The sequence below is a fragment of the Hylobates moloch genome, unplaced genomic scaffold, assembly GCF_009828535.3.
Source record: "Hylobates moloch isolate HMO894 unplaced genomic scaffold, HMol_V3 SCAFFOLD_13, whole genome shotgun sequence".
Lineage (NCBI taxonomy): Eukaryota > Metazoa > Chordata > Mammalia > Primates > Hylobatidae > Hylobates > Hylobates moloch.
Window position 1 is genome coordinate 8,259,375 of NW_026652288.1, and position 25,331 is coordinate 8,284,705.

Below are 25,331 nucleotides of genomic sequence, written 5' to 3' on the forward strand. Positions count from 1 at the left end.
TCTACTAGACAGTCACTAATATATGCAGAGCACCTTTACTGAGCTTCTAAACACATCTCAAGAATCACATGATTTCCCCTTCTCCAAAAACTCATTTCAAAATTTGCCTAATGCTCCTTTACTGGTCCCTAAAAGAAACTACAGACACCTTTCAATGACATGTATTTGTCTACATTCTTGAGCATGGGAATAGCTACTATGTCAGCGTGTCTGTGTCATTAAGGCCATTAACTTCTTCACAGTATCTGATTTTCTTCAAAATTTTGCTCAGGAATTTTAGCTTGGAGAATTGAATTGCATGCAATAATCTGTATGTTAAAGGCTCTCTGACTAAACTAAAGGTCATTCTTGCATATAGTGATGATGACCCATGGATTAAACATTCCGTAAGCACTAAAGAGAATTATTGTGGTTTACTGTGGATAACTGAAGTCACTTAAATACTTCAGCTGAAATGTTAATGACTTTAAAATAATCATCAACCTCTCAATGAAAGCACCACAACGGTTCTCTTTTTCTCTCCTATTTACATTAACTCAGAGGAAATTAAAGTTAAAAAACTATTGCTGGCCAGGCACGGTGGCTCACACCTGTAATCCCAACACTTTGGGAGGCCAAGATGGGCAGATCACAAGGTCAGGAGTTCGAGACCAGCCTGGCCAACATGATGAAACCCCGTCGCTACTACAAAAATACAAAAATTAGCCAGGCATGGTGGTGGGCGCCTGTAATCCCAGCTACTCAGGAGGCTGAGGCAGGAGAATCGCTTGAAACCGGAAGGCTGAAGTTGCAGTGAGCTGAGATGGCGCCACTGCATTCCAGCCTGAGTGAAAGAGCGAAACTCCGTCAAAAGAAAAACAACCTATTGCCTGCCAAAATGCAAGTTTTAAGTTAAAAATTACAGATAAACTTAGTATGCAATATTTCACCATGTTAACTCTAACTGCTATGCCACATTTCAACACAGCTATAGGCTAAATTGACCATATTACATGGGTGTAACATAGTCTGTAAATAAAACAACCAAAGTTAAAATACAAACTGGGTTCTTTTGTTTTTTTGAGACGGAGTCTTGCTCTGTCGCCTAGGCTCTAAATGAAGATTTTAAAGCTCATCACAAACTTATTTCTCATTAAGTACCAAGTCTCGCTCTTGTCGCCGAGGCTGGAGTGCAGCGGTGCGATCTCCGCTCACTGCAACCTCCACCTCCCAGGCTCAAGCGATTCTCCTGCCTCGGCCTCCCAAGTAGCTGGGATTACAGGTGCCTACCACCACGCCTGGCTAATTTTCGTATTTTTTTTAGCAGAGACAGGGTTTCACCATGTTGGCCAAGCTGGTCTCGAACTCCTGACTTCAAGTGATCCGCCCACCTTGGCCTCCCAAAGTGCTGGGATTACAGGTGTGAACCACTGCGCCTGGCCACTTACATAGTAATTTATGAAGTGATTCCCTCTATAAGGTTTTTTTGTTTGTTTGTCGTTTTTTTTTTTTTTTTTTTTTTTTTTTTTAAAAGAAACCTACCTTAAGGTGTTGGCAAAAAAAAAAATTAATTTCTTTTACATGCTGAATGATCTTCTATCTGGAAAATTTATTTTAACAAATATATAGGCAAAGAAAAGTATTATAGTACTGCACTAAAACTCAGACTAAGACTTAACTAAATGTAGACACCTAGACTGAGTTACTAAAGATGCATTTTTAGTCTAGACCATCTAGCTCATGTGTCTTTTTGTAGTCTCAAGGGTGATACTGGATACTTTTCTAAAATATTCCACATGTGTAATAGCAACCATAGGCTTAACAAAAATAGTCAAAGGCAAAGCTAGAGCTCACACTAAGGAGCAAATACTACCAACTGAACACCCCTGATGGGTGACAGAAAAAGCCCTTCCTTATTGGAGAATCAAAAAAAACCCCATCCCATGTATTGAAAAAGGGGAAAAGCAGGAGGAAACAATGGGTGAAGTTAAACATCCGCTTTTTAATTAATTCATGAACCATAATTATTAGCATTCAGCTACTCTACACTAGCTGCTCATCACACCACAAATGCAGAGTTAGTGAGCTGCTATCATCACAATTAAGACAGTCATTACTGAGGCAGAAGCAATGAGATGCCAGCAATCCACACCACAGAACTACTCCATTACCCTCGAGGAGTCTGTGGGTGAAGAAAGCCCCTCAGCAGCATCCTCCTTGATAACTTCCTAACAACACAAAACAGGAGAGTGTGGGTGAAAAGGGGAAGGGGGGAGCCAAACTGTGAAGACAAATGAACATGATGGTAAAATAATACACAACACTGAAACTCAACAGTTTATGTTTTTGCCTCCTGATTTATAAAAACATATTAATAGAGAGTTTCTTTTTTTAAACTATTACTTTTATCATCAGGAACCTCTAATATTTTGGGCACAAATGTCTTTTATTAGATTCAGTAGTTCATTGGAAGAATTTCCCTTATCTTATTTAATTCCTGCCACTCGATTGAAATGTTCTTCCTTCAATATATCCTCTATTTTTTATATTATGGTGCTAATATTTATATACTATAAAGGTACTGTATACACATGTTCTTTAAGAAGAGATTAGAAATTACCCAATGTAACGGCTTAGTTTTAAAAGTTTTGGTAGCAAACACTATGTTACGAGCCAGAAATTTCTGGCTATAAACAAGTCAACATTTCTTCGCTGAGACTGCTAGTCATTTTCCTTCCATAGATATTTACCAGAAATGAAAATAAATACATTTTATGTTAGTAATAGGTTATGTTTCTTAAAACTATATATAAAATCAGTTGCACTCTTTTACTATGTAAAGGAAATAACCAAACCTCAAATGCTATCTATGTTTATTATTAAATTAATATTTTCGTTACCCTTTTTTATACTTACTAGGCCATTGTTCTGATCTCTGGGCAAACTCGTTTTTACTGATGGACGTGAGATGAGATGTTGGGAGCCGCCAGGGTAATACCTTGGCGTGTAAAGGTATGGGGCAAAGAATGGCTATGGAAAAACACGTAACAAAAAAGGGGTAAACAATTACAGAAATGAAAGTGTAATGAGATTTTTCAAATGAAACCAATAACATACAACTCCAAAACTTTAATGCAAATGACAAAACAAAAGAAAAAAAATTCCATAAGATACTAAACTCAAACTTAAGACATATTACTTACATTTTTATATTGGTCATTTCATATAAGCTTTTTTTAGAAAAATGAGCAACTAAAGTTTTGCACTTTATAGTTTGACACGAGTTTCTCTCTATATTTAATATGTTTACAAGCTTACCATCTGTCAGGTTCTAAGCAGTTTAACCAATATTAACTCATAATCTTTTTAAAAGAAGCAGACTGGAATCTTAATACTATTCCTCACCAATAAAAAAGATTAGCCTAAATAAGACCAAAAAGTCTGGAATATATGAAAACACCCTGGCACAAATTCCAAGAATAATGTTATTACAAGTTCCTGGAGTTCACCTCCAGTTTACACCCTAGAGTTTATACCCTAAATAAGCAAGCATATTTTTTAAAAAACAGGTGGGGAATCCACTGTTTATGTGAGATTTATAACAATGGCATACATTTGTAACCAGCTTCATATAAACAGAAGATATCAAATTACACAGGCTAAACATAAAGACTGCAGTTCATGAGGTTTTGTTACACTGAGGTGAAACCTTCCCCACCCTTTTTACTCCTGCCAGCTTAGAATTATTCTGCTTTTAACACTAAAAAATCTCAAATAACTACAGCGAAAAGCAGCTAGATTTAAAAACAAGAGAAAACTGTAAATGTTTTTAAAAATGATAAAATACTACTAAAGCATGATTACATTATTGTTATTCATGAAATTAGTGAACATAGTATTTCAGGCTAGATGGTAAGGTAATCTTTCATTTTTTAAAATAAGCTTCTCAGTTTCAAATTTTCAGTTGGTATCAACGGAGCTATTTTATGTAAACTTACACAGCAGATTTTAAGACTGGTAAATAAAAACCTGCATTTCACACTGCCTACCACACAGTTAAATTTTAAAAGATGGAATACATGATAAAATGCTATTATTCCACCTTTGTCTCCTTGTCCAAATAGAAAAACGGAGTAACATTTCTCGAGCCTCTTTAAATAGTACCTAATTACTTATATGGCCAACATTTTTCAAAAACTGAAAGTTTAAATTCTAGAATCCTTTCTTTGTCACATTTATTCTAAATTCTCTTTCTTCCCAGCTCATATGAAATGTATTTACACAGGCAGTTTAGGCACTAGGCTTCTACGACTAACTAGGTCCTATGTTTTCTCGAATTAGACTAAAGAAGGAGACAGCAAAAATAAGAAATTGCAATGCACCTTAAGAGAACAGTTCCAGAAAGTGTAACCCCAGGTTCATGCTCCATTTTCCTACAGGAAATATTAGTGTTTGAGGTCATTAGAGTGAGAATATAGCTTGGGCCTACTAAACTTGACAGGGCCTGAATACCACTGATAATTAGTTGCATTTCATCTTTTCATCCAGGAAATTATCCTATTTATATTAACTAAAAAATTGTAGATGACTGAAGATAACTTGACATAAGACTCTAAAAATGGGCTACAGTGCTATTATTTGGAAAAACATCTGAGTTCCATAGCAGTACTTTCCCATTATTATCTCACATTTAAAAGACAAAAGCATATTAAGTATAGGTTTACTAAACTACTGTAGGAATTTAAGTTTATCATTGTTTTAAATGCCAATATAAACTATTATACAAGATATAACAAATAGAACATTTATTTATAAACAAAGAAAGAAACAGATTCCTTTGAAGCATAGGACAGTCACTGCTGACCCCGTGGAGTCCATTTACTTATCAAGAAACTAAATAAAAGGAAAAAAAATCTAATATTCAGACTCTCTTGAGACCTAGAACACATTAAAATTCTAAATTATTCTGATTTCCAAAAACTCCTATATTTTACATTCAAACTTTCCATTTTTCCTATGCTAAAGCCAAAGTACAGTTTTAAAACCATAACAGAATCCACAAGCAGAAAACTGAAGTTTCCCTGGAACAAATTCTTAAAAATAAAGCTGCCTCCAACTTCCTTACCCTGTTGTAGAAGGGATGCTGAGGGCCTGTCATGCCACTGTAATAGCTGCTGTGAGGCTGTGGTGACACCACTCCACCTGCGAAGGGCCCATTGAAGGACGTGGAAGAGCACACAGATGGGGGCTGGCTGTACCCTGATGGCACCCTAGGAGGACCCTCATGTAGAGGGAGCGGGGGGTACGCCAGTCCTCCGATACTGATCTGCTCTCTGGCAGCACGAACATCTGAAAGATTCAATCAGACCCCAGAAGCCAAGAGAAAACAGGACATTAGGAATTAGTCCAATGATCACATTCTTCTTTAGTTACTAGGCAGAAACATGACTTTCTCACGCTTGCCAGGGATTCCAACTAGATTAAAAAAGAAGACAGAAAATCTTGAAAACTCACAGGCCTTTTAGTGAGAAATGCCCAGCTACTTTGCATAAAAGCTTTTTCACCATTTAAGTCACCAATATCTGGATTCTTCTCTTCAGTTATTGGAACTATTGACTCTTCTCTAACTCTTAAAGGATTTAAGATATTCTAACAATTATTTTTATTCATGTTATCAAGTATTAATAACTCATATTTGTTGGGTATTAACACATATAATGTTAGCAAAGACTGTGAGTTTGCAAATTATGAGACTCATCCACCTCTGAACAACAACAAATTCCACAGCCATGTAATACCCTTTGACATCAGCCTTGTAACAGGTACCTAGAAAATAGAACACAGAAGTAGTTTAAGGCGATCTCTTCACAGTTCCTGGAAAACTCAAAGGCAGGTCAGCAGAGCCATGTCATATGAAAGACTGTTTCAATGAAGGTTTTATGTGTGTGCATGTGCATAGAGTGGTACATCCAGAACTTCATTTATTCCATAAGCCTTAATGTCACTACCCTGAAACTCTAGTACCCAGATTTAAGTTAATATCTGAAAAGTAATATAAAGATTTTCTTACTTCCCTGGATAGAGATCCCTGTTAAGAACTGAAGACTGGTGACAAGCAAATTACAATGGATGGATACCATGAAGTCATGACTGTATATTAAAAGAAATCCAATTCCAAAGTTCCAAAGGAAGGACTTGGGCGGGGGCAGGAGGGGTGGGGATAGGGATCATAATAAAGTGAGTTCCACAAATACTAACAGGATTTTCTTAACATTCTCAAAAGGATGCCAAGACTCCTGATCTTTAATTTCATTAATTTTTCTGTGTAGTGCTTAGTTCAATTCCTCTTGGTTTTTCATAGAGCAGGAGAAATGTATACAAATAAGTTAGAAACATGAAAAATTCTTAGAACTTCAGATGAAAAATTAAATTTACTACTAATACCCACCTGCAATAATTTCCCGTAGTTTGGGATCTAGGTTTACAGTGCATGGCAAAAAGACTTTTACATCTCGAGCCACAAGGACTGGGGTCCTTGAAGATAAAAACACTTCAAAATTTCTTATATCTCCATCAATTTCAAGAAGTGGCTCCACATCCTTAGTTGTTGGAATATTCTTTGATATTCTTCAAATAAGAAATCAATGAAAAAGGTTATTAATGTCACAATTAGAAAGGTAAATTCTGCATGTCACCTGAAGTTACTTATACAACAATTACACATCTTGGTCTGATGGATTTGGTCTAATTACACATCGGCTCACTGCAACCTCTGCCTCCAGGTTCAAGCGATTCTCCTGCCTCAGCCTTCCTAGTGGCTGGGGTTACAGGTGTGCACTACCATGCCCAGCTAATTTTTGTATTACTAGTAGAGACGGGGTTTCACCGTGTTGGCCAGGCTGGTTTCGAACTCTTGATCTAAGGTGATCCACCCACCTCGGTCTCCCAATGTGCTGGGATTACAGGTGTGAGCCACCATGCCTGGCCAAAAAACCTATTTTTAATTTTTAGTTGTTGTTTTTTTTCTTATTTTTGAGACAGAATCATGTTCTGCCACCCAGGCTGGAGTGCAGTGGTGTAATCTTGGCTCAATGCAACCTCTGCTTCCCGGCTCAAGTTATCCTCCCACCTCAGCCTCCGGGGTAGCTAAGACTACAGGCTCACGCCACCATGCCTGGCATATTTTTGTATTTTTCTATACAGACAAGATTTCGCCATGTTGCCCAGGAGGCTCTTGAACACCTGGGCTCAAGCATTCCATTCACCTTGGCCTCCCTATTGGGATTACACGCATGAGCCACCTCATCCAGTCTAAAAAAATTTTTTTTTTAATAAAAGAGAAAGAAACTCAGAAAAGTTAGTATGGTTACAAAAAAAGGTAACAATGAGTACGGCCAGAATTCTACTGCCTTTGGCCATGGCAGGACTTGGGTGGGGAAACAGAAGGAAAGCCGCACATGCACAGGTGTGTCATATGCTCAGGGTCACCTAAGGGTCACCCCTCAATGAAGATTCACTGAGTTCTTGCTTTACAGATGAGGACAGTGGCCTCAGACAGATTAAACAGATGGCCCAAAGTCACACAACTAGGAAAGCGAATCTGACTGGTTCTGAAACCCATGTTTTAAATAGAATACCACAGTTTTTCCTTTGCAAAGAAAACAAGAAATGAAGAACTTATAAATAAATTACACAAATTTAAAAAAAGCATATGTTTTTCCTTTTTTAAAAAGGGTTTTGTTTCCTATTGTAAAAGCAATATATGCTTACTATATATGTATATACATAAGACAGAAAAACAGACAGGAAAAAACATACTTTAACCAATCGGACACAATACCTCCTAATATGTCACTTAGTCTTTTATTATGCAGAATATTTTGTATAACTGAGTTGAAGCAATATGTAAACAATTCTGTATCATGCAGAGACTCTTGAATGTAAAAGTAAGTAATATTCATTTAAAAACACTTATTAAACACTACTGTATGAAACTGTAGTTTTTGTAGGTCAAAAATGGTCAAATGTTGACAATTCCTGATCTAAGGCAGTAAGCAAGAACGCATCCCCGAGGGATAAAGAGAAGAAAAAGAAAGAGAAGTTAAAAGACAAGAGGTAGATGAGAAAACTAGAAACAAATCAAATGTCCACTAACAGATGGAAGGATAAATAAATGGTGGTATATCCACACAATGGAATACTACTCAGCCAAAAAAAAAAAAAATGAACTACTGATACAAAGAACATGCATGAATCTCTCAATAAATTAATCCAGCCAATAAAGAGTGTACAGCAGTATGTTTTCATTTGTATAAAACTAGAAAATGCAAACCAATCTAAAGTATCAATCAGACCAAGGTTTGCTGTGAAGTTAGGAATGTGAGGCAGGAGGGAGACAAGGGAGGGTATCAAAGGAAGAGGTTGAAAATTTTGGAACTGATGGAAACATTTACTCTCTTGATTGTGGTAATGACTTTGTGGGTATATACATTTATCAAACTCGTGAGATTGGTCAATTTAAATATGGCAGTTTATTGTACGTCAATTACACCTCAAAAAGTTGTTTAAGAATCACTGGATATATCTTTCCAATTAAACGAGAATATTAACTGTTAGATTACACTAAGTGAGCACAGTTGCAGAGGAGCAGTAAGATTTTCACGCCCTTCAAAAAGTGAAATGGGAACCTTATTCTAATGTTAGTAACAGCTATATCATTTCTTTGGGACTAGCACTTTACTGCTCAGACCCAATACTTGGCTAGTAGCCAAATATTGAAAGTCATCTAAGGGAAAAACCCAGAGAACACAATTAGCAAACAAGAAGAGAATAGGGTGCTGGGGAGAAAATAAGGGTAGCAATTTTATCTTAATTAATTTCAGAAAGTCCCTTTTACAGACACAGACACATGCACAAGACAGAAAAGCCCTCTGAGATGGGGTTACTTTTAATACATTAAAATCGTGTTCAAACTGATTATTAAATATATTTAAAATGAAATGGAAAACCTGGAGAATGGTTGCAAGTGGCGATAAAATCAGAGCTTAAACAGTTAAATAGGTAGTTCATCTATTTCAGGAGTTGAACACAAAATACTAAAAAGAGAAGCTAGAAAGATTTAGATAAAAACACACAGCTGACAAGTCACATGAAACAAATTAACTGCATTTTAATGCCAGCTCTGCTTCTGCCTGAATGCAACAGTGTTCTCAGTATGATGAACAATGCTGCTGTTCACAAGCCAACAGGCTACTGCTGGCTTCCAGATTGAAGTCTCTATTCTAACCTTCTGAGCTCAATACATTAAACTCTTCTGCTGAAAGAGATATTTATGTAAATGATAATCTTTTGGCAGTGGGCCATCAAAATCATATGTGCCTTTATTTTTCAGATATTTTTCCAAAGGTTAGAATTTAAAGAATTTAAGTAACTTCACTTTTCAATTAAGAGTGAATTTAAATTTCCAGTATTATGAATCATGTGAATTAAAGTTGCCAGCAGTTAAATGGCCCAAAGAAAGCATTATAAAACCTCAGGCATCAATGAGCTCCTAGTAAGTCTAAATGCAATTTCCTTCTATGCTACCAATCTAGCAATACTTGTTAATGCCAACATCAATGTAAGTTAAAAGCATTTTGATTATAAATGACAGTGGTTTATACAAAGTCCACATTAATTCCTTGGCAGAAATTGCATAAACTATTCCTATCGCTTCCATTCAAAATGAGGTTTTAAATTACATAAAAGAATTCTATTTTAAATCAAAATATAAACAGATTCTTAGAGCAGAATTTATGAAGAAAGTATTATTTATCACATTTTATCTAAAAGTAGCTGCCTAATAATGTCATTATTTAGTAGGATGTTAAAAAATAAGACACATTTTCTTTAAAAATTTAAACACAGAAAACTCTTAAATGCCTTAGAATTATATTGCCTTGAAACAAATTTAACTTCTAATAGACTCTCAAATACTTTCTACCAGTGAATGTCCATTTATTAAATACCATCCATGCACAGAACACTTTGGAGATTCTGGGAGACAAGACAGAACACACAGACAGAAAACAGCCACTTGGCATTGCTGCCAAAAAGTCAGAAACAAAGAAAAAATGGAGTCCATTTATACACCCACTGCCATCTGTGAAAAGGCAAAAACCCTGGATACCTCAGGAGCTGGCTACACCCTTCCATCTTCACCCTGTTAATTCCTACCCATCCTTTGTGCTCGGTGCAATTTCCCCCTCCTCAGAGAGCATCCTGGAGACCAACTTATGTTCCTTCATTACAAGCCCCCAGAGTATATATACTTTCTTGCATAACATGTATCATAATTCTGCACTAGTGGAATTACTTTCTTAATGTTTATCTCCCAATCTAGACTGGAAATTCCATTAAAATTGGGAACAAGTTTAGTTTTTTCCACCACTGTATCTCCAGTGGCCTGCACAGAATACTGTCACAACACTGTTGTCCAATAAATATTTATAGAAGGAATAAACTACACATGCACAAAGGTGTTCTTCCTCAAAAACTCTACTCCTTTAAAATAGAAGAATTTTCACCTTAATTGTCCTTTCTGATATTGACAAAACCTTGTGCTTGGGAAAGCATGGGTTGATCTATTTGGAGTCAATTTTGTACATGGTGTGGGATAGGGGTCCAACTTCATTCTTTTGCATGTGGAAATCTAGTTGTCCCAGCCCCATTTGTTGAAGTCTGTTCCTTCCCCCATTAAATGGACTTGGCATCCTTGCCAAAACCCAACTGGACATAGATGTATGGGTTTTTCTAGATTCTCAATTCTATTCCATTGCTCTATATGTCCATCCTCATGCCTGTGACACATTGTTTTGATTACTGTAGCTTTGTAGTATGTTTGAAATTGAGAGGTGTCAGTCCTCCAACTTTGTTCTTCTTTTTCAAGGTTGTTTGGTTATTTGAGGTATCTTGCAATTGCATATGAACTTAAGGATCAGTTTTCTGTTTCTGCAAAACAAGGCTACTGGAATTTTGGTAGGTATAATATTGAATCTGTAGATCACTTCAGGTAGTAGTGACATCCTAATATTTAGTCTTCCTACCCATGAGCACAGGATGTCTTCCCACTTATTTAGATCTTCTTTAATTTCTTTTGGCAATCTTTTTAAGTTGTCAGTGTACAAGTCTTTAACTTTCTTGGTCAAAGTTATTCTGAGGTATTTTATTCTTTTAGATGCTACTGTAAAATGAACTGCCTTCTTAATTTCCTTTCAGATTGTTCACTGAAGGTGTACAGAAACACAGCTGATTTTTGTGTGTTGATCTGTATCCTGCAAACTTTGCTGAATTAATTACCTCTAACAGCTTTCTGTGGGCTCTTTGGGATTTTTCTACATATAGAAGAATCATCCAATCTGGATTCTTTTATTTATTTTGTTTGTCCAATTGCAATGGCTAGAGCTTCTAGTGCAATGCTGAATAGCAGTGGTGAAAGTGGGTATCTTAGTTAGCTCAGGCTGCTATAACAGAATACCACAGGCTGGATGGCTTAAACAGCAGACATTTATTTCTTGAAGTTCCGGAGGCTGGAAGTCAGAGATCAAAGTGCCAGGTGGTCAGGTTCTGGTAAGGGCCTTCTTTTTGGTTTGCAAATGATCTTCTTCCTAGGTCCTGACATCAAGGACACTAAGAGAGAGAGAAGCCCTCTGGTTTCTTCTTAGGAGGGCACTAATCCCATACAAGGATTCCACCCTCATGACCTCATCTAAACCTAATTACCAAAGGCATCAACTCTAAATAATATCATATTGGGGATTTGGGCTTCAACATAAAAGTTGTGGCAGGACACAAGCATTCGTACATAGCAGCAGGCATCCTTGTCTTGTTCTTTTAACTTAGGAGGGATAATTTCAGTCTTTCACCACTGAGTACGATGTTAGCTGCAGATAAGTCAGTAAAGTTAACCACTAAAATAATGATCTCAATGTCAGGCCTACATCCAAAAGCTTTTAAACAAAATAGCTTAATACAAAGTGGTCAATTAAGAAAATGAAGACTATGCTACCCACACTATTTGCTAGTCTATTCTATTTAGTCCAATCTTTGCAAATTCATTTTAGGAAAAAAAAAAGAGTTAAGATATTTACTAGTGTTTATACAAATAACATGCAACCATTAGTTCAAAAAATAGGGTTTGTTTTTTTCCCAACAAAAGTGCATACTTTAATAGGACTATTTGAATAAAAATCCCATACAAATGGAATGTGTACTTAACATTAAGAAAGCAGGGAAGCAGCATGTCCTACAACATAGAACACAATTGGCTCAATCAAGATGAATTACCCTTTCAACTATGTATCTATTTTTTATATTTACTACAAATGTCACAGTCAGTTCAGTAAATGCCAACAGTCTTACAGCTTTAACCTTTAGTCATGAGAAGCACACTTGACTGTTTCCAAAGGGATATGTGAGGCCATCTTCATTTCAGAGGAGCAGAAGTGACTGTACTGTTGTTTGCTCTTTAATGTTTCAACTAACCATTCTGTTGTCTCATGAAGGCCAGTGCCTCTGGTTGCTGAAGTTTTGAATATTTGCCATTTTCAGTCCTTCAAGGCAGATAACCCAAGTGAATGTACATCTCTGAGGGAGTCATGGCCTGTTCCATGTCCTGCTTATTTGCAAATGCCATTAAAATGGCTTTTCTCAGCTCTCCATCAACATGGCAACTAACACTGACTTGGAAATGCCAGTTCCGTCTCGGTCACAACTGTCTGCTCCATAGCATCTGTGTTTGAATAATAACATCTTCAGTATGGCTCTGTCCTCCTAAATCCCAGACCTGGAATTCTGTATGTTTTCTTTGTTGGGTTTGTTTTTAAGATGGAGTTTCGCTCTTGCTGCCCAGGCTGGAGTGAAGTGGTGCAATCTCAGCTCACTGCAACCTCTGCCTCCTGGGTTCAAGCAATTCTCCTGCCTCAGCCTCCCAAGTAGCTGGGAGTGCAGGCACCAGCCACCACGCCTGGCTAATTTTTGTATTTTTAGTAGAGACGAGGTTTCACCATGCTGGCCAGGCTGGTCTTGAACTCCTGACCTCAGGTGATCTGCCTGCATCGGCCTGCTAAAGTACTGGATTACAGGCGTGAGCCACTGCGCCCAGCCCTGTATGGCTTTTATAAGTTACCATCTCAACATTAAATCTGATGATAGGAATGTTAGTAATGACTTTTCCAACCTGTAATCTGCATAAAATTGTGGTTTTTCCGGTCTATGTAATCCCCAAATTAAAATCCTCACTTCCCTGGTTCCAAACAGACTGGAAAAAATACTTGAGAAAAATCTACATGATTAAGCCCTGTTCACCCTCACTAATCCTCAGGAACAGGTCCTGGCCTCAGCAGCAACTCCAACTCGAGGCACCTCTGCTCACCTTGGCCTCTAGATCTACCTCTGAGCCTGGACTTCCACACTGGATCTGTCAATTTGCTGATATTTTCAAGGAAAGTACTTCTGTATTTTCAGTGTTATTCTATTCTTTATTTTATTTCTCTCCACTCTAACCTTTATTATTTCCTTCCTTCTGCTAGCTTGGAGTTTAATTTGCTCTTCTTTTTCTAGCTCCTCAAGGTGTTAGGTTAGGGTATTAATTTAATATCTTTCTCTTTTTTTAATGTAGGCATTTACAGCCATAAATTTCCCTCTGAGCACTGCCTTTGCTGCATCCCATAGGTTTTAATCATTCCTAATATTCTTGTAAAAGTATTTTCGTAACTATTCCATGAGTCACCTTTCCTACCATGTTGGAAAGAACATTAGCTTAGTGGGTCAGAAAGTAGACACTTTGTCTGCCCCAGCCAAAGTAATAAAAGTACTAAGAGCCGAAGCTGTCCACATGCAGAAGACTGCATTAAGTACACAACAACTCTCAACGGAGAAAAGTACTTGCCAGAAAAGAAAAGAGGCACCTGTGCTCGTGTGGTGGTCACAGAATATTCTCAAGACAACAATGCCAACAGTGCCAGGCGTTCTCACTGACACTCACTTTTCAAGGTCTACAAAAGTAAGTTTGCATTTTATAGGCATCTTATTGGGTAACTACACTAGGAAACAACGAAGCGCTTATATGCTCTGCAGGCCAAATAGATCATCATGGCATGCCTTCTTCAAGTGTATTTGTCTGTTTATTTCTGGTTTAAAAGAAGACATTTGCAAGTATCTAATGTGTTTGACTTAGTGTTTAAGGATGGTGTGATTAGGGTTAAATAGTGCAAACCATAAAAGCACTTGTGTAAGTTGCCATGGAAACCACTGGCAGAGCTAAACAAAGTTATTATTTCACTTACTAGAAGAGAGAACTCTACGTTAAACAAAAATTATTTCCCACTGAGGGTGTATATCTCCAAGATGATCTATTTGGCCAGAACATCAGGGCCCAAAATCATGTTTTTATATGAAGGAAGGAAACTTGCATGCATGTAATTTAAAGGATTAAAAAAACCCTTAAACTCAGTAGAATGTCATCATATACACAAACTGCCTTTGGCTTTAAGGCTGCAGTTCTGACAACTACATGGATGAAAAAACAATCAACAACCAGGGAGGGTAAAAGATAAAAACTCAAAAGGGGTATCTGCCTAGGTTCAAGTACAATACTGGTAAGGCACTGTCTTCATTCATGTCTACTACGTCGAATGCTCTGAGGAAGGTACATTTAGGGGCTCTGTATCCCTCTTCTTATATAAACTCTAACAGGGAAACTATATTTAAAAGTTATGAAGAATTGAGAAGGAAATTTAAAAAGAACGAATTGGCTGAATACCTACTGTCTGCCATTCTCTGAGGCAGGCGCTTTACCTAGTTTATCTAACTTCTCTCTCTGCATCCCATGAGGTATTTATTATTTCCATTTTTAACATGAGGAAACTGAGGCTCAGAGAGGTAAGCAATGGATACAACACCACCACAGACATAGCAGCAGAGCGGGTACCTGCTCCTGACTGCTTCAAAAGCTGCTGACTGCTCACTGTACCAGTTCAAACAGGAGCCACAGACATGGCTCAAAATCCCTCAGGTAATGACTTACACATTTTTAACTCCTTATAACTATAATAGAAAAGAATGCTGTTACATATTACATTTTAACACATTGAAGAAGATCAACAAATAAGCTGTGCTCATAAATCATCCTGGGTTTTTCTTTTAGTTTCAGTTTTTTGCAGACTTTGAAATAAAGCTTCTCCTCCATCTTCATGCACATATTTAATTTCCTTCATCATTTTTTCAGAATCCAGATCAGCACTTTTTGTTTACAAAATTATGCAAACTAGTACACTACACTACAGCCTAGAAGCCTGAGCAAAGACTGTAAAAATGATTTAAAAATTGCATGACATGACTTTCACCTAGTCAGAGAGGCAGAGAACACTTCAAATAATTATAAGAAATGTGAACAACTCCAAGATACTACTGGTGATTCACCTATAAAACAATATTCCCAATCAATCTTTCAAGTTTCTAGATCAGATTAAATGAAAACATCCTGTCATCGCAAAGAAAGTTTAAACACTGGTAACATTTGTGTCTACTCATGATTTAGGATTTTCTTCATGTTACAGTCCCAAAATTAATTAGAGAAACAAATAGATGTTTAAACCAATTTAGGATTGTAACAGTCATCCACAATTCTCCAATTTTAATATTTTTCTCACTAACTGAATTTGTTAGGAAATGTTATAATTTGAATCAATAAACTTATATTAATTCTGCTTTATTTATTGGACTTTTGCATAAGATTTGGAAAAAAGCTTCCACTGGGAGTACGAGTCTAAAAAACAGTGTATTACTGCATGATATCTACTCAGTTATGACCATGCAAGTAATCAGATATTAGTAATTCAGGTGACAAAGCAATACTTTCAGCTAGGGTAATGAGAGAAGACTTTAGTAAAGTGGTAAGAGAGGCAAAATAATTCATAACTGACTCCATGTGAAAATAGTGTCTATCATTAAAAAGCAAAGCCTGCTTTTTGGCATCAAGAGTTTATACTTGATATTTTAAAATGTTCCAACAAAAGTACATGAGATCAAATTTTCACAGCTGTTTTAGGCACCACTAGTAATATCATAAGTTGCTACCAAGTGATGAATTGTCCATGCAATTGTCGCCTTTAAGAAATCTAGAAGTGTATTACATTAATCATATATAGAATGCAAATGTTCGGTAATAAAACTGAATGACAGGCATAGAGAAAGGAGGCTCTGAACTCAAAGTAGATCTATGAATATGTTGCAGATTAAAGCAAAATCTTTATTATACAAGTTCTCTTAAAAGATTTAATGTTTAAAAAGTATAGAATCGAAGTTCTACAATGTTTAGGATTTAATATTTTTATATCTAAATGCAAATTTGTAAGCAGATCGATTTCTTTACGCTCCTCTTTTTTCATAGTCACTATTTTCCCAAAAGTTAATTTAAACTAATTTGAGGAGACAAAAGTAGTACAACACTTAAAAACTACGTCATATGAATAGATACCCATTCATTTGCCTATGATCGTGATTCTCAGTGCTAAAAAATGTCCTGAAGCCTTTTTTTTTTTTAAACAACAACAAAAAAGGAAATTCAACCTTTAATTAAACTCTCACTTATTTTTCTACGAAAGGGGAAAGCAAAATGTATTACATCTTATTTTTGGCCGAACGTGCTAATAATGTTTGTAGTGAAATGCTCCCATCTTGTGGACTTTTTGAATATTGCTAACAGGAGCCACTTCTGCAGCATGGTTTTACACCAGCAGCTCGACATTTTCTTAGCATTTGAATTAGCTAGGATTTTTGTTACAAATCACTTTTGTTTATTCTTGTATTTTAAAAAGTCTTTAAATATTTTGATTTGAAATTCTGAAATCACAAACCTTTATTGGAAAAATCAACTTCTGGAAAAAGTTGGCTACTTGATCTGTCAAGGCGTACGTAATTTTTTTGGTAAATTGAATTCTTTAATAATCAGACTTGTTTGAAAAACGTAACTACACACAATGCTCTTACTATATTATAAAATAAACGGTAAACCTGCACAAGTAATAATTTTTTTACATATTAAACATGTATTTCTTACATATTAAAACATATATTTCAAGAAATTGTCTTTAGTATTAGTTTCCAACAATTCCAAACATTGTAGAACTTTGGAATGTTGTATATACTTTTTCAATGTTAAATCTTTTAAGATAACTCGTATAATAAGGGTTTTGGATAATGAAGACCTGGGTTAATATACCTGAGTTTTTCACGTTGACGTTAGAAACACGACTTTGGAACACTTAACATTTTTTCTTCATTCTACGTTTGCATTAAACACTGAAAATGGCATTATGAGAGTAAAGTCTGAGAAAATACCTTCAAAATCAAAAGTAAAAGAAAACCTATTGGCTGGTCACGGTGGCTCACGCCTGTAATCCCAGCATTTTGGGAGGCTAAGGTGGGTAGATCACGAGGTCAGGAGATTGAGACCATCCTGGCTAACACGGTGAAACCCCGCCTCTACTAAAAATACAAAAAAAATTAGCCAGGCGTGGTGGCGGGCGCCTGTAGTCCCAGTTACTCAGGAGGCTGAGGCAGGAGAATGGCGTGAACCCGGGAGGCGGAGCTTGCAGTGAGCCGAGATCACGCCACTGCACTCCAGCCTGGGTGACAGAGCGAGACTCCATCTCAAAGAAAAACAAAAAAGAAAAAAAAAAACCTATTGAAAAAGTTACCTAAAAATATTATAGCCACATAGTAGACATAAAAATGGTATAAAGGCTTAAACAAACAGATGTACCAGATGTTTAAGTGCTAAATATCAGAAGTGATTTTTTAAAGCTTTCCATGCAAAACCTAGCACAGTTACTAGACACAATTAGAACTAAATAAAGCATTTATTTGAGATTTTATATGTTGCTAAGTTGTTCACATTTTTCAATAGAAAAGATAAATTCAACACTGCAGAAAAATTTCTGTCTGCTGTAACACTCCCACTGATACCTTATAAGTTATTCTAAATACTCATAGATATATCAATGAAAAGTTAAAATCTATCTGGAAATTAAAATATTTAGTTCTATATTTCTGCTATCTCAGACCCACTGCCTAGTTGGCAGCTACAGAGGACAGGCTCCTGGCCCCCAGAAACAGGCCTGGGGAAGCACACAGTTACAGCTGTGAGGTCTTAGGTAACTCCTGCTCTCTGCCTCTTAGGGTTAGAAGTACAGGTTGAGTATTCCTTATCTGAAATGCTTGGGACTAGAAGTGTTTCAGATTTGGGAGTGTCGGCAGTACCAGCTGAGCATCCCTAATCCAAAAATCCCAAATCCCAAATGCTCCAGTGAGTCGGCACTCAGTTTCAGATTTGGGGGCATTTCAGATTTCAGATTTTCAGATTAGGGATATGCAACCTGCATTAAATGTGATAATCTAGGTAAAGTGCTTAATCCAATGCATGGGACAGAATGAGGGCTCACATAATATATTAGCTACTACTTTTATTAGACTGTGCCCCGCATATAATAAATTCTATAAATATTTGTTTAATAAATGATCACAATTAAAATGTTTAGCACAACAAAACTGGAGTCATCTAAGTACATGGCCTTTTAAAAACAATTCTGACAACAAGTCTCTAAGAAGAAACTGAGTCTGTAAGAAGACTCTGAAGTGAGAAGAACCTGTCTAGAAGTAGCCAATCCAAAGCAACTCCACCAGAATGTAAATTAGTACAACCTCTATGGAAAACAATATGGAGATTTCCTCAAAGAGCTAAATGTAGATCCACCATTTGATCCAGCAAGCCCACTACTGGGTATCTACCCAAAGGGAAAAAAGTCATTATATGAAAAAGACACTTGCACATGTATGTTTATAGCAGCACAATTCACGATTGCAAAGATGTGGAACCAACCTAAGTGCCCACTGACTAAGGAGTGGATAAAGAAAATGTGGTTTATATACACCATGGAATACTACTCAGCCATTAAAAGGAACAAAATAACATTTTGCAGCAATGTGGATGGAGCTTGAGGCCATTATTCTAAGTGAAGTAACACAAGAGTGGAAAACCAACAACCATATGTTCTTACTTATAAGTGGGAGCCAAGTTATGAGTAGGCAAGGACATACAGAGTAAAATAATAGACTTTAGAGACTCAGAAGGGACAGGATGGGAGGAAAGCTAGGGACAAAAAAACTACATATTAGGTACAATCCACACTACTTGGATAATGGGTGCACTAAAATCTCAGACTACACCACTAAATAATTCATCCATGCAACAAAAAACCACTGTACTCCAAAAGCTATTGAAATAAAAATTTTAAAAAGCACAAAGCAACTCCACCAGACCATGGCATTCATAAATGGATTATGAATGTAAGCAACCTTAGAAATGCAGCTGAACTCAGAGTTACAGGGAATGCCTTCAAAAACACTGCTGTGATTTTAGCATCACCTGACATAAGGAAGAAACCACCAAGTGTTAGGTGAAATATACAGTCATCATTCAGTCAATGTGTACTGAGAAGCTACTATGTGTCTGGCCCAGGGATATACTGGTATATAACAAAATAAACATTTTACCCATATTTAAGCCTAAAGAATGAAGTATCTGGATGGACAGTATTCTCTTCAAGATAAAGTGAGGCTTCTCCTCTACCACTTCTCCAATCCATGCCTTCCTCAATCCAAAAGTTATCATCAGATTTCTTTATTCTTTCAGAAATACCCACTACTGCCTAAATACCGATCACTTGTCTAGAAGCAAAAAAATGCAGCAATGTTTAAGAAAGTTACAGTTCATTAAGTGTATAGTCTCATTCAGGAAACAAATATTAAAGAAATAGCAATGCAAACACTTATAAGAAGGTAACTATGGCCAGTGCTATGAAAGAACACACTAGTACATAAAGGACTTATCTAATAAAGCCTCGAAGGATGCGGGGGCTTGGTAACAAAAGGCTTCCTAAGGCAGTAATATTTAAGATGAGACCAGAAGAAGGAGGTGGGAGGGGCCAAAGAGAAGAGCACGTGGAAAGTAAACAGTAAGAGGGAGAAGGAGCCGGAGCCAGGCTGAGGACACTGCGAACTCCAGCAGAAACCTGGTGCCTGAATACAGATTTTGACCAATTACACCCTTTTGTCTTTAGAGCCCAATTTGATATGCACAGACCATCATTTGCACTTTATACTATCTATAAGTCAAAATCATTATTATTCTAAAAGCAACTTATTAGTTGCTCTCCTGACCATGATATCTTTCCTACACCTAGCAGTCTTCAGTGCCACACAAATCACCTTTCACTCACTCTCAACCAGGGGTTTATATATCAGAGAGCCAGACATGGCAAGAAAAGGAAAGGAAGGCAATTTTTTAAATGATACAAAAAGTTGGCTATAAACCCATCATTAAAAAATAAAGAATAAAACGATCCTAAGAAATAAGAAAGTATTGCGACGGGAGACACAAAGGGAAATTAGTCCTATAAATTCTTGCAGATGTTTAGAATAACTAATTTTCTTTCAATACCCTGCAACAGGACTGTAGGTGAGCTTATTTACTTCCTAGCTCACATAGAAAATGCCACAGTGTGCTATTTCTATAACCCAACTTTCATTATTTTTAAAAGACAAGGTTTCACTAGTCACCCAGGCTGGAATGTGGTGGCTATTCATAGGCACAGTCATGGCACGCTGCAGCCTCCAACTCCCAGGCTCAAGTGATCCTCCCACCTCAGCCTCAGCAGTACAGGTGTACTCCACCACGCCCGACTCTATTATCATTTCATCTTTACTGTGGGATAGCCAATTACTTTCTGAACTTTTCATTTACCTTAATTTTTCCACCCAGGTTCATTCCTATTCCCTTCCCACCGTGAGAGTCTCAAAACAAGCTCCCTTAAATTAACAAGATTCCCTAACTCAGGCCAAGCTGCACTGATACAGCAAATAGGCCCTGAAGCATCAGGGTAATGGCTACACATTTTTCAAGACCCTGCAATGAATCCCCATCTTACTCAGGGTAAAAGCCAAAGTCCTTACCATGGTCCTCCAAAAGGGGTCCATGAACCCCACTGGTGACCCGACCTCACCTCCTACTCACTCGCTTCACTGCACCCCATCTCACCACATCAGCTCCCTTGTTGCTGTTCCTTCAACATCGATTCCAGGTGCTCTCTGGCCCGGAACTGTTCCCTCTGCCTGGAAATGCTTTCTCAGATACCTGCCTGGAAAACTCTCTTGCCTCCTTCAACCCTTCCTCAACTCTTCCCTTCTCCATGAGGACAATCCTGATCCCCTTACTTAATGCAGAACCTGCACTACTCTTCATCTCCTTAACTCTCTTCTACCTTTTATCCTTTCCACCACACTTGCTGCCTTTTAACATGCTAATTATGTATTATATATGTTGTTTATTACCCATCACTCTCTGACAGATGGCGAGCTCCTCGGGCAGGGATCTTTGCTGGTTTTGTTCATGGATACACCCAAGCTCCTGGAACTGTGCCTGGTCCATAATAGGTGTCCAATAACTGTTTTCTGAATAAATGAATGAATTTTAAGCTTTCTCCCCTTAATTTCTCTCACATCTTTGTATGTTGCTAGAAGTCTAGTAACAACAACAAAATAAATAAGTAGCAAAATACACAAATAGGTAAACTAAAAAAAAGCCAAACACGTCTAGTTTAATGCATTTCACTGTTTTCTCCAAACAACGAAAGTAGGCATGATTTACAGATACATCAAAATAAGCTAAAAAATTATGCCCTTCACCTTTATCTTTAGAAATCTGAATTGTCCAATTTTCACAAAGACATGGATAAAAATAATGCAAAGCCAGAAATGCACATTGAATGGTCAACATTACATCTGATTATGGGTATCTCTATACAAGGTTTGCAGGCTCACTTTTCACACTGAACTTGGCAAATATACAAATGTCATTTATTTCTGTCCAGATAAAATATGATTTCTATTATAGATGACACAATCTTTATTTCAGTAAAAACCTGCTTAGTTTTCTCTCCTATATGGGGAATTATCTTGTAATTTTACAAATAACTAGATCAGGCTTTCTCTTTAAAAAGATAAAGATATGGATAAAATATTGAAACTCCGCAGTCAAAGCAAGTGTGTTTTGAGAATAAAGATGGAAACAATAATTATATAAAAGACAGTAATTTAATAAATTTTGAATGATGACAACACCAATACCTACAGATAAGTCATATATTAAAAACAAGGAATTTAATGAAGATTCTAAGCTATATATAAAAAACACCAAAATAGCATGTATTAAACAGTTTTTGGAATAAATATTGCTAGTATCTCAAAAACTAAAGAGAAAAATTATCAGTACAAAGGATGGACTTTGTACTACAAAGGAGATGAAGCAACAACTTCCTCTAAACTAACAAATGTTAAATTTTTCATGCTATCCACATTCATAACTTAAGTCCACATGCAAAAGAAACAAGCTTGTGCAATAATCCAGGCCAAATGATGGCAGGGAAGAGAGGGAAGGAGAGCTGATCATCAACCAGAAAATGATGGAGAGAGCAAGCAGGTTAGTGAGAGCTACAAGAGGTATGAGATGACTAGATGTGATAAAATGAAGCTTATGAAAGCTTTGGGTGAATATCAGGAGGGGTTATCATAAAATATGATGTTTTATTATGAGAATGCCCTAAATAATGTATAGAAATAACACTACTTGAATAATTTAAAAATAACAGGTCTATTAATGTCATAAATTAGATGTCCATAGTGTCTGTACAGCAAATTGCTACTTCAATGAAATGGAAAATGGCTACTATTCTGAAGCACCCTTAGAACTTATTCAACTGTTCTTTAAACATCAAAATAAAGTACCAAAATAAAGAATGTTGTTATCCTTATCGCAAAATCATTCTGACCATATCATCCTGGGTAAAAGATTGACTGTGCAGTGTCAAAACAGAAATTTAAAGCACTACCTTCATGAAAACTACTTAAATTCATTTTTTAAAAAACCACTATCATTCTGCTTTAAATGCCAGAAATAAAGTTTTAGACCAAAATATTTCAATGGTTGTCTAAAATGCTGCAATAAAAACTAGACAGAAAATTTTTAGTTTTTATTTTACTCCCCTTCTTACTAAATGTTAAAAAAAAACCTCTCAAATGATCCAGACAAAAGCTTTCAGCTCAACACATAATTGCAAGAAAATTACAATAATTGTACCAATTAAAACCATCTTGAATGAACAGTGTGTCATCTTAATGTTCCCGTGGTTTGCAGAGGGGTCTATTTAATTCGCTGAAATTGCTTTCCAGTGCTAGTATCAAATGTCATTTGTTAAAAGTTGAACAATTTAGAAAATAATTTAACAACACAATTTCACCAAACACCAAGAACCAACATTTTCTTTTTCACCTGAATAAAGCCAGCAGATGTGTCATCAAATTGCTATAAAAATAAATGAGGCTTTTTATGGATTAAAAAAATAAATTTTACTACTAGCATTAAAAATATTATTTTCTGATTGTTTTTACCAAATCAGATTTCTTTAATACAACAAATGAATATCAATTACATACTGCTGCTTTTTGTCGGCTGTAAATAAAACTTTCTCTTATTCAAATGACAAGCAATAGCATCAAAGAACTCAACTACAGTTAACTAGAAACATAATCATCTAGATTATTCTCACATATTTTAATATCTGGCTTTTCAATATGTTGATCAAAGTGTCTTCCTATAGTTTTTCATTCCAAATCCTTATTATATATAATTATTTTAAGTCAATTCATACTAATTATCAACGATTGCTTACTATAGTTTTTCTCTTCCTTAGACTAGCTACAAAATATTCTTTGTAAGTAGTTACAGGCATTTAAGACTTAAATATACTTATTTCACCAGAAAGAGAAGAAAAGCATCTCAAAATCACCCCAAATCCAGCCCAGTCATAGATGGCAAGCCTGCCAAATGCCGAAGTTTAAAGTAATGAGTTGGTTTAATGGCAAAGCAAAGTTCACATCCCTCATTCTATCCCCACCTAACACCTCTGCACTTTCCAAAGCTTCAAGAATACATAAGGCACCTAGCAAAGTACCTGACGTGAAGGAAGGAGGTCAGGAACACTAAGTGACTCGACCTCCTTAAGTAAGGACCCATGTGAGACAACTAGTTCTCCTGTGCCCAAGTTTACAAATTTCTTGAAATCTAGAAATACATTCCTGGAGTAATATACTACTCCTAAACAATACCAATTCAGACAGGGTCTAAGAATCTAAAGCAGCCACAAATTCCTTCCACTACTGTTTCTTAAGCCATCGCTCCACAGTTCCTAAACGAAGGCTTATTCTTTTTTATGACACATTTTTATTTACACACAAATGATAACAACAACAATCTCGAGGATAGATGAGAGTGTCAAGGGATTACCTGTTTACATTAAATAGGGCTTTATGTATAAATATAACATGCGAAAAATAAACCTCATTATATTGCTATGAATTATTATGAAGCACTTAAATCTTTTTAAAAGTTAAGTTTTAACCGCTTAACAAGCATTCATAATTATACAGCACCTGTATTATAATACAAACGTTTATTCACAAAATAAAACCTTGTATGTACAATAAAATATTGTACTACAAAACCAAGAGAAAAACGAATCATGCATCTCACAATAAGATGATTTGTAAAACCTCAAAGACCAGATGCAATTCAGTACCACTTCTCAATAGGCAGACAGTAATTATATATCACTGCATCTACTGGAACACCTACTTGATACAGCCTACAGGTTTAAACCACTAAACTACTTTCACATAAATTAAACAGCAAAACCTAGAAGAGCTCAAATCTGTGGACTAATAAAACAACATCTATAATTCTAAAACCAGTTATTTACTTAGAAAACATTAAATGTGTACATAAAAAATAGGTACTAGAAAGATAGGAAAACCATATACTGACAATACTCTAAGGAAATAAAAGTTATCTGAAATCTTAGAAGTTTTAATATATAAACTATACACTAAGGCTGGGCACAGTGGTTCACACCTGTAATCTCAGCACTTTGGGAGGCCAAGACAGGAGAAATGCTTGAGCCCAGGAGTTTAAGACCAGCCTGGGCAACACTGCAAGTCCCTGCCTATACAAAAAATAAAAAGAAAGAGCCAGGCATCTTGGTGCGTGCCTACAGTCCCAGCTACTTGGGAGGCTGAGACGGGAGGATGACTTGAGTCCAGGAGTTTGAGGCTACAGTGAGCTATGATTGTGCCACTGTGCTCCAACCTGGGTGATAGAGAGAGATCCTGTTTCTAAAAAATTTAGAAAATTTTTAAATAAA

At 36.4% G+C, this 25,331-nt stretch overlaps 1 protein-coding gene across 14 annotated transcripts in view; it reads right to left on the reverse strand.

The window, feature by feature from the left end:
* The window catches only part of KIDINS220 (kinase D interacting substrate 220), a 125,454-nt gene that overhangs the window by 24,114 nt on the left and 76,009 nt on the right, over positions 1-25,331 (reverse strand). For 6 of the 14 annotated variants that reach the window (XM_058426112.1, XM_058426113.1, XM_058426111.1 and 3 more), the window contains exons 23-26: positions 6,428-6,606; positions 5,105-5,328; positions 2,896-3,009; positions 2,151-2,207 (exon numbers count right to left, since the gene is read on the reverse strand). In XM_058426112.1, coding sequence (XP_058282095.1) covers positions 2,151-2,207; positions 2,896-3,009; positions 5,105-5,328; positions 6,428-6,606 — 574 coding nt within the window. The remainder of the gene's footprint in view (positions 1-2,150; positions 2,208-2,895; positions 3,010-5,104; positions 5,329-6,427; positions 6,607-25,331) is intronic. The other 8 variants (XM_032172160.1, XM_032172162.2, XM_032172159.1 and 5 more) reach the window with 2 other exon arrangements.